General features: G+C 37.6%; 1 protein-coding gene across 4 annotated transcripts in view; it reads right to left on the reverse strand.

Annotated features, from left to right (window-relative positions):
• Window positions 1–476: 476 nt before the first annotated feature.
• spag8 (sperm associated antigen 8) overlaps window positions 477–16547 on the reverse strand; it is a 44269-nt gene continuing 28198 nt past the window's right edge. For 2 of the 4 annotated variants that reach the window (XM_036580220.1, XM_036580218.1), the window contains exons 2-7: window positions 13131–13240; window positions 9850–10009; window positions 9366–9411; window positions 6537–6651; window positions 5646–5708; window positions 477–931 (exon numbers count right to left, since the gene is read on the reverse strand). In XM_036580220.1, coding sequence (XP_036436113.1) covers window positions 821–931; window positions 5646–5708; window positions 6537–6651; window positions 9366–9411; window positions 9850–9949 — 435 coding nt within the window. In that variant the 5' untranslated portion in view covers window positions 9950–10009; window positions 13131–13240 and the 3' untranslated portion in view covers window positions 477–820. The other 2 variants (XM_036580219.1, XM_036580217.1) reach the window with 2 other exon arrangements.

Here is a 16547-nt window from a genome sequence, read left to right on the forward strand (position 1 = left end):
TGTAGAAACCGCTGTAAAAGTAGCTGTTGTTTATCTGTTTACCACCTATGATAACACTAAATTCTGCCAGCTCCTCTATGGGATCCATGTAATTTTAGAACCAAGCTGGTGTACATTCACATTCCTACCCTGGGTTAAAATACTACTTCCTATTATATAGTGTTTCTATCTCTCTGTGGTTGAAAAAACATTTAAATTATAGCTTTTTTCCTTAAAAATATCTAATAACAATCATTTGTTTTTTTATTGTCATTTTCATACCTTTATTCACAATCAAATTGGGATTTTCTGTAATTTTGTTAAATATGATATGCACATTATTGGATTAAGCGGATGCAGCTCTATGGGGAAATAACATATTTGAGCATAAAAGTGAAGATAATTTCAATTAATATAACCTGAGTAGTGCGGGGAGTGATTTTGATGGACTATGATGCAGTAATTTTATTTTAAAAAATGCAGCCAAACTATGATCGTCACAACAATCAAAATCTTTATTCAAATTAAGTAAACCTACAGCAACACTTCTTGTCGTTCTTGCGAAGGAAAAGGACAGTCACTAAGTTTTAGTGTCCCACTAACTGAAATTACCTTATATAATGGTGATGTATTTTTATTGACACCTCAACAGAAGTACATCAGAACAGCCGATCATTTAAGATCACTGAGGAATAGAATCGCAATTTTTCTTTTTTTTTCCTTTTTTGGATGAATTTTGGGTATTTTGGTGTGTTGTTATACGTGTGTGCTATATTCAGTGTTGTTTAAATGTGGATGAACAGGTAGTGTACATGATATTACTAATTTCATTTCCCTTCTATTAGTTCTCATGAGTGAAATCCATGGGGTTGCCCAGGCGTTCGCTGATCGGTGTGCTGAAGGTGGTGTTCTTCTTAAACGGTCCATCTGGACTTCCGACTCCTGTAACTCCCTGTTAAATAAAACAGTTACTTTCCTGAGTACCCATATTTGATATATATGGGTGGGCAACTAATGACTATGCACAATGTGTCAGCCTCTCTCTGCCCCATTAACCATTGATCAATTCCTGACCACAGGACCGCAGTTCACCAGATGTTATTTGTATGGAGGATGTTTAAATCAGTTATTCATGATGTTCATGCAGGTCTTCATGGTAGTCAGTACATTAATAGTGGGAAACTGAACAGTGAGACATCATAGAACAAGAGTGTTAATATACATATTTAGCAAAACTCTTCATGTTTCATCTGTTCTATATGTTTGTTGAACTCAAAGTAAGGTGGTGAAATAGCTAAAGCATTACATCTATGTGGGTTCATGATATTTGTGGCCCTCCAAGTAAAGTGGTGAAATATTCCTTCTTTATCACTGTTGTATTCATGTAGAAATAATTGGGGAATGCCATTAAATAAGTCATCTTTTTATCCTAATTTTGAAAAGTGCCTACATATGGCATTCATTAATCAAATACATCCCTCACTGGAGCACATTAAACACTCATTTTAATATTGCATATATAGCAGGTGGTGTAATAAATAAATGACTGAAAATCCCTGAAAAGTTTCTTTTTATTTTCCTCAAAATATGAGGGGGAAAGCACACTCCTTGTAAGTGTAGCTGGTGTCTACTCTAGCACGTTAGTGCTTGCATAGCCTACGTATGTTCGATTTTGAGGTGAAGAAAAATACGTTTTTCAAGGAAGGCATATTCTATCTTAACGGATTAGTTTGCAGTTAAATGGTTAAACGAGGTCTAACTGCAGAGTTGAAGTACCAAACTTTCAGAGTCTGGCTGCCAAACTAATTTTCTCAGCTCCGGATACAACGTTACATAGTCGTCTAGAGGTCAAGTTATTAGCTATTGTACCTTGCATTTTATTACATAGAGGGCAATGTACTATGGCTTTATTTCTGTAAATACTGTAGCATCAACACAGACGAAAACATTGTGCGTACGGACAAATGCTCTTCATTGGAACAGGCACTTCAAACAAAGACAAAAAACACTCAGCCCAGAGCTACCCAACACAGGGCCAGGGAGGCTGTAACATAGGAGGACATGACACGTGGAGGGTGGACAAACTCACACAAAGCCCACCCTCCACAGACACAACTAAGCAACCCAATTGCAACACATAACAATACCAGCTCCAAAAAGCTCTTCTACCAGGAGTGCGACTCTGCCCAAAAGCCACTTTACATGGCCACATCCCCTAAGCTCCTCACAGCGGCGCAGCCTGTGTTGGACGCCACAATTCTAATGGCTGAATCCCCACTTCCTACACAGTAGGTACCTACTACATAGGTCAGGACACTATGGCTTCTGTGCACAAATTGTGCTTTAAATGTTAGATAGCGAGTTGTGTGTTAATGGCTGAATATAAGCTCAACATATATTGCACTATTAGGGTTTAGCAGCCATTATTTTATGACCTACATAATGCATTAGATATTACTGGGGTTAGCCTGGTGTTACGGTGTCACGAGGCCTCTAACTACAGACTGTGGGACAGCGAAGCTAGACATCCATACCCAATGTATCACTTTGTTAGCCACACTCCCTCTTCCAACTTACTGGATCATGAAGGAAAGAGTAAGTGTAGATTACAATTTAATGATCTTGGTTTATATTTCTTGATCAATTGGACAGCTTAGACCACCATGAATGGTGACCAATGGTGGCCTTTCTAGGGCGGGACTTCTTTTTGTGTTTCAGATAAAGAGAATCGGACAGAAAACACCCCAAGCAGCGAAACAGTGGAATAGCTAAAGATTGTAAGAGTGGATTGCTGAATAATCAAGTTGGAGTAGTAGGCAGGGTAGTAGGCAGTGCCTACTCCCTAGCAGGTCATTGGCTTGGTGAGAAAGTTGCTGGGGGATGGAAATCTAAATTCAATGGTCAATGGAAAATCTAAATAACTCACGACAAACAGATGAGCATTTGTATCCCCAGCCTGCGATGCTACCTATTATGGAATTAAAGAGGACTTTTTTCTTTTCTGTATTTATTTAGTAACCCTAAGTATGCTGCTACACACTGACTTTATTTGCTGTATTGACTTTCAGTGGCTAAGGATGAACTTTTAGTGGGATGTACTCATCTAATCCACCAAATAATTTAAAGGAGTGTATGTGTTGTTTGATTAAATATATGCATGCTTGTATTTAGCTTGAAATAAAAGTCTACACAACTATGATTAACTAACAAGCTAGTTTTAAGGGTTGTAGTGTTGCCTTGTATCTTCTTCAAAGAGCCTATTTGAGCTAATATGTCTAAGAGCCTAGGCTGAGTCCTTTTCTGTTTTGTACTTTTTATTTATTTTTTTATTCTATTTTGTTGTTAGTCTATTAAGTTAAAAGGCTGGACTTTTTTTGCTATTTTGGAGTTTGTCTGATTGCTCACACACTGGACTAAGAACTTGCTTAACCATATAAAGCTAATAGTTTGAAGTACAAATTTCCTATGGCTCTGGCCCCTCTTTGGTGGCGTAGTTGTACATTATTTTTATTAATCCCCTTATATGATGGGTATTATTTCTAGCACAGTCAGCAGGACCATGTATTGTGAGTAATATCAGACAACCTTTTTCTATTTTTGTTCTCATTTCTTTTTAATTTCAGTGCGAAGAATGATGATGTCAATATTAGCAGGTGCACCTTGGCTTCCAAAATTTTGTTGTGAGAAGGGAGAGCTTAAGTATGCAGAATGGAAAAATAGATTCCAAGCCTATAAGGGGCTGCACAGTATTCTGATGATCAGCAAAGTAACTTTATCATAAGGGCTTTAACAGGCGAAGTTAAATGTGAAGTTATTGTATTAGAAGTAGGAGAATGAGGCCACCATCCAGTTTTTACATATACTTTATGGAGATCAAGTAACCGTTCCAGTTTTGCGTTCCCAGTTTTTTGCTTGCATGCAAAAAGTGTATAAACCGTTAGGGGCATTCATTTTGCATTTGAAAGTACTGTCTTGCAGACTGCAGGGGCATGACCCAGCTGAGGCCCCCTCAGACACCCAGCTCAGAAACCAGTTATTACTTGGCCTTAGTTATAGTAGTTGGCGACAAGCCCTTAAGATGTATGTGTGCTGTAATCCAGATAAATCCTTTGTTGCTGTCTGCCAAGAAGCTACCTTACTGGATAGAGAACATCATGGACCAGGGTTTCAAGAGACAGTGTGCAGCACTAGTGATGAGTGTCACAGTACTGAGTCTCGCCCACTGGAAAATGACCGGAAAGAAGCCCTCAAACAAGAGATGTTGGGAAAAGTCAAAAAACAGTTGATAGAATGGACATGTAAGTTGCTTAGAGAACTGAAACCTGCTGTGAGTTCACCTGCACGTTATGTACCCGCAACAGCTAGCCAGCCTGCAGGGAGGTGGAGTCTACATCTGCTCCCCAATGCATGGGATGTGGATGGTCAGCCCATGTCGCATTGTAAACAATCCGGACATTTTACACATAATTGTAGAAATACTTCTGTTAGACCAGCTTTAACTAAATGTTCCTTCTGCTGAGGTCCGAGCTGCATGGCTGGGTGAACAACTTGGGGCCATTGAAATAATTACTTGAAATTGCATCTGTTGAGCTTCATGTAGAGGGTGTTAAACTCATTGGGCTTTTAGATACAGGATCTCAAGTCACTTTAATGTGACAGAGTTTGTTTGATCAACATGGGTGTAAAACTGGCCTCAAAGTTTTGATGGTATTAATTCATCGCCTTCTGTCAACAGACTATTGCTGCTACCAATTTATGAACTATGTATGGCCTGCTAACCATTGCAGTTTTAGAGTGTCTGCAAGGTGTGTAGTTTGGGGCCATGAGCGCATGGGCCCCCGAGGGACTGACTACTGTGGAATGGTTGAGGCATTGCCGGGACCTCGTTCCACTGGTTAGAGTGGTGGCAACAGTAAGACATAAAAGAATACCCATACAAATTTATAATTGAAACCCTTATGTTTTGTCAATAGGGCACTATCAAAAGCTGGGCCAGCTGTTTAGGTATTTTTTGTATTTTTTGTTTAGTCAAAACCTGATGCTCTTCATATTTTAATTGTTTTTATTTTATTAAATTATGAGGCTTTTGCTCAGTGTTTATGTGCTGCTAAGTACTGCATATTTTTGTTGCATAAAAAATTACATTAAATCTCACAGCCATCTAGGAGTCCATGGGAGCACAATTGTCCTCTCTCTCTCTTTAAGCGTTGGTAGGATGGTTAATTAATGGCTCTCCTCATTTTTTTCATCAGAAACACATTAGCGATAAATAAGGAATATTTCACCACTTCACTTTGAGGGCCTCAAATGTCACAAAGAAGTAATGCTCTAGTTATATGTAACTTTATGCTTGTGTTTTATGAGGTGGTGGCTTACCATTCCCCACAATTTTGGTGCTGACCACCATGAGTACTTGTATGCACATCATGAATAACTGATTTAAATGGATGATATTGGTACCTCAATTAATATATGAATTAATACATTGCTCCTGTATTAAGGCATGCATGAGACATGGTTACTTTATGCACATTCAAGATGACTCATGATGTATTAAATGTATGAATGAACAATTACTCATGCATGAAATAATGCATGAATCAGTGCTATTTCATGTACCTTTATTGTATATTCTTAACAAATGTAATTCTAACACCATACAGTACCTGAACCTTCTGGTAGTTTTCCCTCCAGAATGTGATGGCTTGGTCAGTTTTGTAGTCACAGTTCTAAAAAACAAAGGTAATTTCATTTTCTCATCACTATAATTAAAGATTTATTGTGGTAATTTTATTGCCTTTATAATGGAAATGTAGAGTAAATGAAAATTAGATTATTCTGTACACTGCCCATCATAGGTCTGGGGATATGCTGCCTTAGTTTTTTCATTTTCACCATTGCTTTTCAATTAAATATGAACAAATACCTGCAAAGGTTTTGTTAATATCAAATAGCTAATTCAGTACAGAAAAGTAATACATTCAGTTAACTTGGTTTGTAGGTTTGCAGGCATTTGCTCATCCAACATATGGAGTTTGTCCTTCTTTGCTGCAGTAACAGCCTCTATGTCTCTGGGAAGGCTTTACACTAAATTTTGGAACATTGCTGAGTGGATTTGATTGCAGTGAGCCACAAGGTCATCATGGGGTCAGGTACTGATGTTGGATTATTAGTTCTGGATCACAAATGCCACTCCAGCGTTTCACAGCCCAGTGCTGGGGGTGGCTTTATACCCTTCTAGTAGACACTTGGCGTTGGGTATGACAGACCTTAGGCTCAATGTGACTGCTTCGTTCTAATGCCAGTGCTTTTCTATAGATTATATAAGCTGTGTGTGCACAGTTGAACGCTTGCATCAGCAATGGTTGCACCTTACAGTAGCCCAACATACCAGTTAGAAGGAGTATCTGGAAACTTGAGGACATATAGTGTATGAAGAGTAGTTTTTTCATTTATTACAACCCTTTTGGAAAGCTGTGGAAACCCTTTTGGAAAGTATCCCTAAACTTTTGATGTACAGTGTATATGCAGAGTGAAAGCTGAATGTAGTGGCAAACCGTGGATGGAGCTGAGCGGACAGATTTGAAACCCTCTGCTGTGTAGTCAGCTCTGGTTACGGAGCACAGCTCTTGGGCTGTAAGCTCTGAGTTGAGCTCTGCTTGTATCTGCTCACTGTAATACAAATCACAATTCTGTCACTACTCTTTAAAACAATATTCCAACATTTTAACGTACAGTCAATTACCACAGTAATCAGACAGTAATTCTGCTGTCTGCTGTACTGTGTATTTCAAACTTATATAATAATAGCAGCCACTGGGCATAGAGGTCTGATAGAGGTGGGCAGTGTAGTCAAAACCCATAAAATTAACGCTATTTCTGTGAAATAGTGGCTTAAATTACCTTCATAGTCAAAAACCTACTGAGTAACTAGTACTGCAGTGAAACCTCAGCAAAGAAGGCACCGTTGTTTCCTTTTTGGATCTATTTGGTCTAAAATAAAATGATAAACCTTCAAACTGAGCAACACACCACAATGACATTAACCCCAAAAAAGGCCTTAGAAACTAAATGTCAATGACTAAAATGCAACAAAGTAAAAAGTAGATTCCTGAGCAAAAGTAAAAGTATCATTTGAAAATACAAATCTATCAAAGTATTATCTGAATACATGAAACTGAGTAAACATAATGTCTAATTCCAGAAAAGCGTTAGTGAAAGCAAACGTAACCAGAACTGCTTTTTACTTGGTTGCTCCAGTGTTGGAAAGTTGGATAAAAGTTCATAAGAATAGCTTTGGTAAAACATTTCTCACATCTGTCTTATCCTAGGACCTGTACTTTTATAGTGTAATTGTATACTTTATATAGACATACATGTTTACTGACAAAAATCAGCAACTATCTGTCTTCCATTATTGGAGTTTTGAGTAGATGGGTATTTTAGTCCTTTTTGTTATAAGTGAAATATTGCCCAGAAAAATCAACTACAGGCTACAAATGTGGCAAGTAGAGATTAGGTTTAAAATGCTGAGGCATTCCTTTAACAGGGCTCTGCAGCCAAGGTTACTCATGTCACCTCACTGAAATTCATTGTATTTAAAATTTCCATGCTTGAATATCTCAGTAAGATAAGACTTTAAATCACTGAGCCACAACAAAAAAGTGCACTCATTTCTGAAAGCGGGAGAGGAAAAAAAACATATTTTTCCTCTACAGTGTGAGATGGCACGACCTGCTCTGCTCTCCAAGTGGGGCCTCTAACAGATGGAGGTAGGGCAGCAGATTGCGATAAGTGTTGGCATCTCAGGCTAACATTTACTCATGGTCCTCTCCTGGGCATAGAGTGCCATAGAAAAACAGTTGACATGACAATCAGCCCTGACATGAGACATGATACATAATAACAACAGGAGGACGACTCACTAGGTCAAAATTAAAGGAATACTCCAGCTTTTTTCAACATTACCTTTGTGTGCTGAGTCTGTAGCCTATGGTCACCTAGCGTATGGTCTCTGTCTTTTTTGCACAGTTTTCTGATGGACTTCTAACATCGCCTTATTTCAGGAATGCCTATGTTAATCTCACTTGTAAAATATTACACTGGTATTATTTTAATATTTGTACTATAATACAAATATTCAGACACTTTTGTTTTGATGTTTGGAGAAAGAAGGTATGTGAGCCCAAGAAGTCCATACAGATGTGGGACCATCATGACATAGGGCTGCTTCTCTGGAAATGGTACTGGGGCATTACATGTCATCGAAGGAAACATGAATGGAGTGATGTACCGTGGACATATTAGAGGAGAATTTAGTCTCGTAAGCTAAGAAATTGAATTTAGGGTTAAGATAGGATGTTTCAACAAAACAACTCAAGACATACAACTACAATAACAAGACTGCCTTCCTGTATTTTTCTTCATTTTTCATCCCCAGCTTGTTCTTTAGAGGTCTGAATTCTAAAAAGCTGCTTTGTAACAATGTTTGTTGTTAATAAAAAACACCATTCAAATCAAATTGAATTGAGTAGAACAGAAAGCTTCTATCAGGACTGCCCAGTGTGGCCTGCAAGAACATTTGATTTAGCCTCCAGAAAAATAACGCAACCCCACCCATTCATGTTTTTTAACTTTTAAAAAATAAACTTCTTGAGTTTTGTTGAATCCCATAAAATGGCATGTAAGTATTTTATAAACAAAATCTATTCGAATTTTATGAAATACATTATGTATAACTTCTTTGAAACCTGCCTACCTTTATTATATGTATACTGTTTTGTCTTTTTGGCCCTCAACCCACTGCAAACATTTTGGCCTTTTGGCCCCCAATACAATTAGTTTGGGCACCCCTTGTTTATGTAGATTTCTGGGTGACATTTTTATTAGAGTCTGCATTCTGCTTGCCTTTGAAGTCATTGACACACAGTTCTTTTAAGAAAGCTGATTTTATAAACTGCCCTCCCAACATCTTAGCACAATGATTGTTCTCTAGTTGTGGCCAGTTACTGTCTTTGATTCAGGGTTCATATCCAGGTCTGTGGCTATGAGCTACTGTCTAGCTTTAATTTGATGTTTGTTATGTCTCTTTTCTTTGACCAAAGCAGAGGCCAGTCGTCAAGGACACATCCTGTGATCCCCATAGCAACAAATATGAAATACCATGATAAAGACTAATTGAAAACTTTTAATTGAACTATGAAAATGAGCCGAGACACAAACACTCTTACATCAGCCACTTCCCACTATTTCCTATGGTCTCCCCATCGTAACAGGAAGTGTAGGAGGATGCTAAATTGTTGCTAGAGCTTCAGACAAGATGAGGTCATCTGTCTTGTCTTAGCTTAAAGCCTAAAGTTTACAAAGAGTCTTGTTCAGACTGTTACCTTATTGTCTTGATGAGGCACTTCTCCAACAGCTCAGCCCGTAATCCTAGAATAAAAAGTGCAGTGTCATTGAGGAGGCAAAAGGATTTTTACAGCAGGCAGCCCAGTTTCCTTCCAAAAGCAGCTTCTTGTGATGCCATGGACTGGATTCATGATACACAACAAAAGCGCTTCTGGCCCAGTTTCTGGTTATGTACTGACCCCTCAAATTGCCAAGACATGTCGGCAGGCCCAAAGTTTTATTATGCACTTCTATAACTTAAGAATAGCTCAACCAGTTTGGATTAAAGTCCATGTAGTTACAGAACAACAAGTCTTAGTATTAATAAGCCTGAGATTTTAAGGGGTTAAGTTTCAAGTTTAGATTTTTCCATTTTTTCTCAATTTTGATGACAACAAAAATTTGGCACAGCAAGAAACACACTATTGATTGAATGGAAATAAAAAATACAATACAAATTTAAGCAAAGAATACTGTACATACCTTTGTGTCTCACCCCTGGGCCAGTGGGGGTGGTGAAGGCTGCTTTCACTGTACTTATTCCATGTATTTTGGAGGTCATGTCCACAGTGAGAATGCCCATATGTCCATTTCTGTTGATGTGGGATTTGGGCCCAGTATTGTCCAGCAATGCAGTTGCCCTCTTAAGTGCATGGAAAAGATGTACAGATGCATATGTAGAGAATACATTCATTTATCTTTCTGTAAGTTCCACTAATCACAGGAATATCCAGTGTTTTTTCTTTCTGTGCATGTAGCCATGTGACTATCTTTGTGATCAGGCCATAACAAGGTCTTGTTGTTGCAAAGTAGGACAGGTAACGTTAGAAAAAAATCACATAAAACTCCACCATTTCTGGCAACAAATAATTAATTTTTTACTTTTTCATGTTATTCGTCAACATTATATGATATATGAACTTGCTGAACACAAGATATTTTTGTTCTGAATAGACGAGCTCAAACATAAGTAACCTTATAGCTTCAGGTTGCCACTCACCTCTTCCACCCAGTTATGCAGTAAACATCTACCAACTGGTCTGTTTTCCACATTAACCTCCGAGGAACTCATTTTAATTGCATTTTACGTGTAAAAGCGACAGCTTGAATTAATTTGTCGTTTCTAATGTCCAAACGACTGCATGTACCGAGAGACTCTCTTCGTGTTGTTTACGAGTCTCAGTTCAGCAAAGCGTTGCTCTGCGTTGCCATAGCAAATGTAAACAAAAGCCATTGTTACGTCGCTGCTTTTGTTGCTCCACGTAGGTTTCGGAAGAAGGTAAGAAAGTTTCCGACAGAGAGCTTGTAGATCATAAAGCGGCTCTGGTATCTGACACGTTACTCATTCACTCTCAGACGCATCATCTTATATTACGAAAAGAAAGGCAATGTATGTCTTGAGTAATTATTATTATTTTATTTAATTTTTAATTATTTTATACCACATTCATAAACAGAAGTTAGGTAACTCTACCCCAAACTGTTCTGTTTTCTTTTAGAATTGTCTCACACATTTAATTTGGAAACAGAACTAAAATGCAATTTATTGTTAAAAAGATCTAAAGAAGAAATATTTCCAGTGTGTTTATAGATGTAAACCTTTTCTGTTTTTTTCCTTTTCTTTCTCTCCCTCTTATTTATCTATTTCTGTATACACATAACGATCCTTATTGTTTTGTCTCTCCTTAGATTTCACAATGCAAAATTTCTCATAGCTTTAAAATCGTTGCCACGTAAGCCAAACGGCAGGACTGTTTAACATGAGAAGTTGGGCGGTTCTCACTTTAGAATCAAATTATCCAGCTTACTGAGATATCCAGCTTGTGAAATACCGCTCTGTTTTATGTATTAAGCCAAGGCCTTAAGCAGCCCGGTCATGTCCAATGATAAGAACATTGAGGTCTTTTGGGGTAATAATTACGTTTTTAAGATGAAAATGATTAAAATGTAAAATTGAAAATTGACCCTGAAAGACCAAAGAAAAGCCAACATGATGTTGTCAAGTATACAATATTAATCTTTATAAAGTAACTTTGTCTGTACTGCATGCACATCAGCCAATGAAAAATTAGCCAGGACAATTTTCACAAACTATGAAGATCATCTTGAATCAGAGCATCCTGTGTTTAAGGTGGGCTGTAAATTGCCGGTGTGGAGCAGTCTGAATGCTGAATGCTATATATACATATTAACCAGATGGCTTACAGCAGTCTTTAGACTTCTCACCATGTGCTTTAAAATCAAGCTCAGCAGCAGAGCTAGGTTATGCAGAGCACTGATTAATTGCTAGTCCAGTTTAAATCCAGTGCTGGGTGCACACAATACTGCACAGCTTAGCATTGTCTCTGCTCTAACAGCACTGATAGTGAGCTGTTTCACTTAGAGCTTACAGAACTCCAAGCAGAAATCATAATAATGACTGAGGCTTTTTGAGACTGGTATTGACACTGCTGTATTATCTTACTGCAAATCTGTTAGGCCTAACTGAACATAAAAAAACAAACCCAGATGTGATCTGCAAAGGCTTTTCTTGACTGAGATGCTTTGCTTTTCTTCTGCGAGAGCTTGATTTCCCAATTTGCTCACTGGTAAAGCTTATAGGCACAATTTTTTGTTATTCAGCCAGTATCAGACAGAAGCTGTGGGGTGGAACGAAACAGAAAGCTTGGGAGATTCAAGATGATTTTTGCCAGGCTAACAGTCAAACCCTTCATAAGTGAAAACAGAAGTAGAAGAAATTCAACTGTGACCCCTTTGGACTGGATCTGAGTAACAGAGCTGTATTTACCTTATGTGGAAGCTTACTACTATGCCCTGTTGGCTCAGTTTGACAAGAACTGTTGGCAGAGTGAAGAACCAGTCAACTGACTCATCTTTCCGAAATATGTGAGGATTATCAGTACTGCATGTATAAACAATAAAATAATAGGACTACATTGATATAGAATTTCTGGGCCGGTAACAATGACTGATAAATAACACTTTGTTATGAATGATATTGATACCAAAAAAAATGCTTATTTAATGATAATAATAATAATAATAATAATAATAATAAGAAGAAGAAGAAGAAGAAGAAGAAGAAGAAATTACTGCTGCTTCAATATTGGACCGATAACAATAAATCAACAAACAAAAGATCAGCTACTGATATATTGTGCACTACTATAAAACAGGCACCTCATCACTGGAAAAAGGATTAAATGCCCAGTTGACTTGTATGAAATAGAGCATTTGTCTCTTCAGCATTTCAGTCTTCTGCCTGTCCATACCCTTCTTCCACAATCCATCTTTCTATGCTCTGCATGCAACAGTCGAGTGCCATAACCAGCGTGACTCTAAAGTGAGCTGATGGATTAGTTCTCAGAGTGATACACAGAAACCAGTCTGTAGGTTTCTCCCTAGAGGACTGATGGATGAGTGGGAACAGGAAGGGAGGATAGAACTCTAGAATAGTTGTCAGGAAAGTGGAACGAAAGTGGAATCATTACATCCTATCCAATCCAATTCCACAAAGTTACTTGCTCATGATAGGGTAATTTCCCCAGCCATCCTCAAAGCCACAAGTCATTGCACTCTAGAATACTGAACTGATGTGAGATTATGAGTTTGAAGTGGTTTACAAGCAATGGTTGGGCGGTGCGAGACGTGGGAATTTGTATGCGCTGTTTTAATGTCTTTGTGGAAACAAAACATAACCTTTGATACAGTGGAGACATTTTGTTAGTCCCCATAATAAAAAAATAATTAAATTATTTATTCACTTAGGCGGCACAGTGGCGCAGTGGGTAGCGTTGTCATCTCCCAGCAAGAAAGGCCTGGATTCAACTCCCCGCCTGGGCGACCAAAGTCCTTTCTGTGTGGAGCTCTGAGTCTGAAAGAATGTGTAGCTGTTAGGAATCCATTACTGAGAAAAGGAAACAGAAAGAAAATTTCCAAATCAAACAAAGAAGCTGCTGGTGTTCTCAGAACAATAGACTGGCCTCCCCAACGACCAGACCTCAACATCACTAAAGCTTTGGATCATGAGAAACAGAAAATACAACCAAATTCTAAGATTTAATGTGGGAGGTGTGAAAAAACATTCCTGCATATTCATTGGCACTGCTGACAGAAAATTAAACAAATGAATGGTAGTCTCTGACTTTTGTATAGTATATACACATAGTTCAAGATAGTAATGTAAGAATAGGCATATGTGGTGTGTGTGTTTGTGTTCTTCCACAAATCTGTAAGTCCTGTACAAAATCATATGTTTTTGTATACAGCCACATGTACTGCATAAATCCAAGAATGAATCATACACCTTTTCAGTAAATATAATCCAAGCTTATACATCACCCTAAATTTGTACATGATGCCTTGTAATAATACTAGTAATGTCATGTAGCTATGAAAGATAATCATAGTATATCATAAAATACCACTCAAGCTTAAGTGTAATAACAAACCATTTAACAGACTCAGAAATTTGAGAGGAAATCATAGTCTCTGTGGGCCAGTTATGCAAGACCTCTCTCCAGTACCAGCTGTTCCTCATGGAAGGATTAAGCCAGCTTTTCAGGATATTAGCAAACCAGTTGTGAAGTCATGTTTTTCACTAATGCCTCATTATTTATGCACAGACATGTAGATACAACAATTTATTGCTGTTATATCAACATTTCCAAACTGTTTTTCAGTTTTTGTTCTAAAATTACTTTGAATAAAAGTAGTTGTGCATTATATGATGCGGACCAGCCCACCCCAAACTCTATCTGTATTTTTCCTGCCAAATACCCCCCCCACACACACACACACAAATTACTGCCTTTGTGCAAAATAACTTTTTCTAAAATCTGCACCATTTTCTTTATTTCTTAGTCTTATTTTTTTACATACCACACTGAGACAAATAAAGTGGCTAGCTAGTGACAAACGTTTTTGTCTTATATGAGACATAATAATGATAGTCAATGTGCAACAAACTAATGCTAGCTAAGTCACCATTTCTCTCTGCCACCTACTCGGATATGTCCTCATCCTCCTTAAGCAGCTTTTTCATTCTTGTCTTCTTGTTGCCAGTTTGATTTTTTGCAGTTGCGTCAGTCAGTACCAAATTCTTCATATTGTTTCGCATTTTGATATGCTAATCTTGACATGAGACTTAATAAGCTGGGACACACAAAATAAAAATGCTATAAGAATCATAATAAACATACAACTACAATGATTTTTATTCAATGTTTTGCAAACTGCGATGCCCTAAATCCATATGAACAGACCTAATTTTGTAATAAAATATGTAGTTAGTCTATGTGCTTTAATTGTGACATAATTTATAATGATGACAATAAAATATTGTCATATTGGCCACCTCTAACATGACTTTAAAAGCAGTAGATTTTTTATGATATGGACAATAAGAGAGTTTTTGTTACGATTAATTGGTTTTCAGATTTTATTTATTTTATTAAATCCAAGAGCATAATGTCCTCGACAGACTTGAGGAGCGAGGCACAGAAGGAGATTTAATCTGTTCTATGGAACTCTTGATGTTGAAAAGCTAAGTTCTCCCCTAGGCACAATTAGCATGGAGAGTTGGATGCTTCGTGCTTGTGTTGAGAAACGCTGTCTGTGTTTGTCTTGAATCCTAACAATTCAGCATGTGCGTTTCTGAAAAACCGTCTCCCTTGAGTGCTTAATGAATGTGGTCGGATTCTTCCATGAGTCTCTCGATGTGCACTCGAAGGAACAGTGTGCGCCAGCTGTGCCAGATGGAGCTCTGTGTTCAGCTGAAGGAGCTGCACTGGATCTGACTGAGCTTCTCTCACTAGCTATGTGAAGATATAAGCCATATGTAATCATCAGCAGCATGCTGTCTTATATCTGTAAATAATGACGTGGTAACTCGACCTTCGCTAAGTGGTTTCCAAAATGCAATCACAGAATCACACACAGACACTCTCTGAGGTAATTCTGAAGAGAAGAAAACATTTCTCACAATTTTTTTAATAACTGAGCAGCAGCAGAACAGCTGTTTGACAAAACGTGTGCTAGCTGACAAAGAAAAGAACAAAAAAAAGGCATTTTCAGGAGAACACTTCTAAATTCTTGACACAGCGACACTTTGAGTGTTTAGTCTGGGAACGGGATTAGCAATTGCTAACAAGAAACACTGGGCCTTATTCACCAACTGTACTTAAGATGAACTTTCTTCTTAAAACCCATTTACACAGTTTTCATGAAGATTCTGACATTCACCAATGTTTTCTTATTCAGGATTTGTTTTTAGGTAAGAGCAGAATCTAAGGACTCTCAAGAACACAAAGATACGAACCATTCTTCAGTTTAAGAAAACATTGTGAATCTGATATGTACTTAGGACTTTTCTCAGGAACAAATTTAAAGAAAAACTTGATATTGGTGATTGAGACCCATTTTTTGTGAACACTGTTGTAACTTGCAGTGCTAATTAAATTATGATTGTATCAATATACACATCTCAAAATGGTTATCTGTTATCTCGATGGGGATCTCTTATTATTTCTTTCTTTTAACTATCAATTAAGCTAAGCTAGCTGCAGTGCCATTAAGTGCAATCAGTAGGGAAGAGTGATACACAACCCAGCATGGGGTAAACCTGAACATAGCTTTTTATGGTGTTAAACAGGTTTAAACAGAATGTGGTTCTGCTTTAATTTATGTAATCTTAAGTGTTTTTCATTTACTGGGCTGTGCATAGTCACAGAACTCATATTAATTTAATCACCCACTTGGTGACTATAACAGCACCATTCCAAAGCACATAAACAACTCACTGAGTAGAGCTGCACTAATGTACTAATGTTTGTTGTGTTAAGATACTAACTGAGATAGTCAAATAAGAGCAACCTATATCTCCCCTATATGTTCAAAACAGTTCATTTTTCAAAACTTCAGTTTTAAGATGCTGATACTGGCTGTTCCACTTTGCAGTCACAAATAAATTTCCCAGCATTTGACAATATTTCACAATATTTCTTGTTACTAGACATTTTTATGCATTTATTTATTTTATTTATTTTGGTTGAAAAGTTAATTTGGTTCTAACATCACAATGCTGCACTTTTCTACTTTTAGTAGAAAAGTCTGGTAAATTGATGCAAGCACAGTGATTCAGCGCAACCCCACAATCACTTCTGGGGTCAAGTTGTAACATT

The sequence above is a fragment of the Colossoma macropomum genome, unplaced genomic scaffold (assembly GCF_904425465.1).
Source record: "Colossoma macropomum unplaced genomic scaffold, Colossoma_macropomum, whole genome shotgun sequence".
Taxonomy (NCBI): domain Eukaryota; kingdom Metazoa; phylum Chordata; class Actinopteri; order Characiformes; family Serrasalmidae; genus Colossoma; species Colossoma macropomum.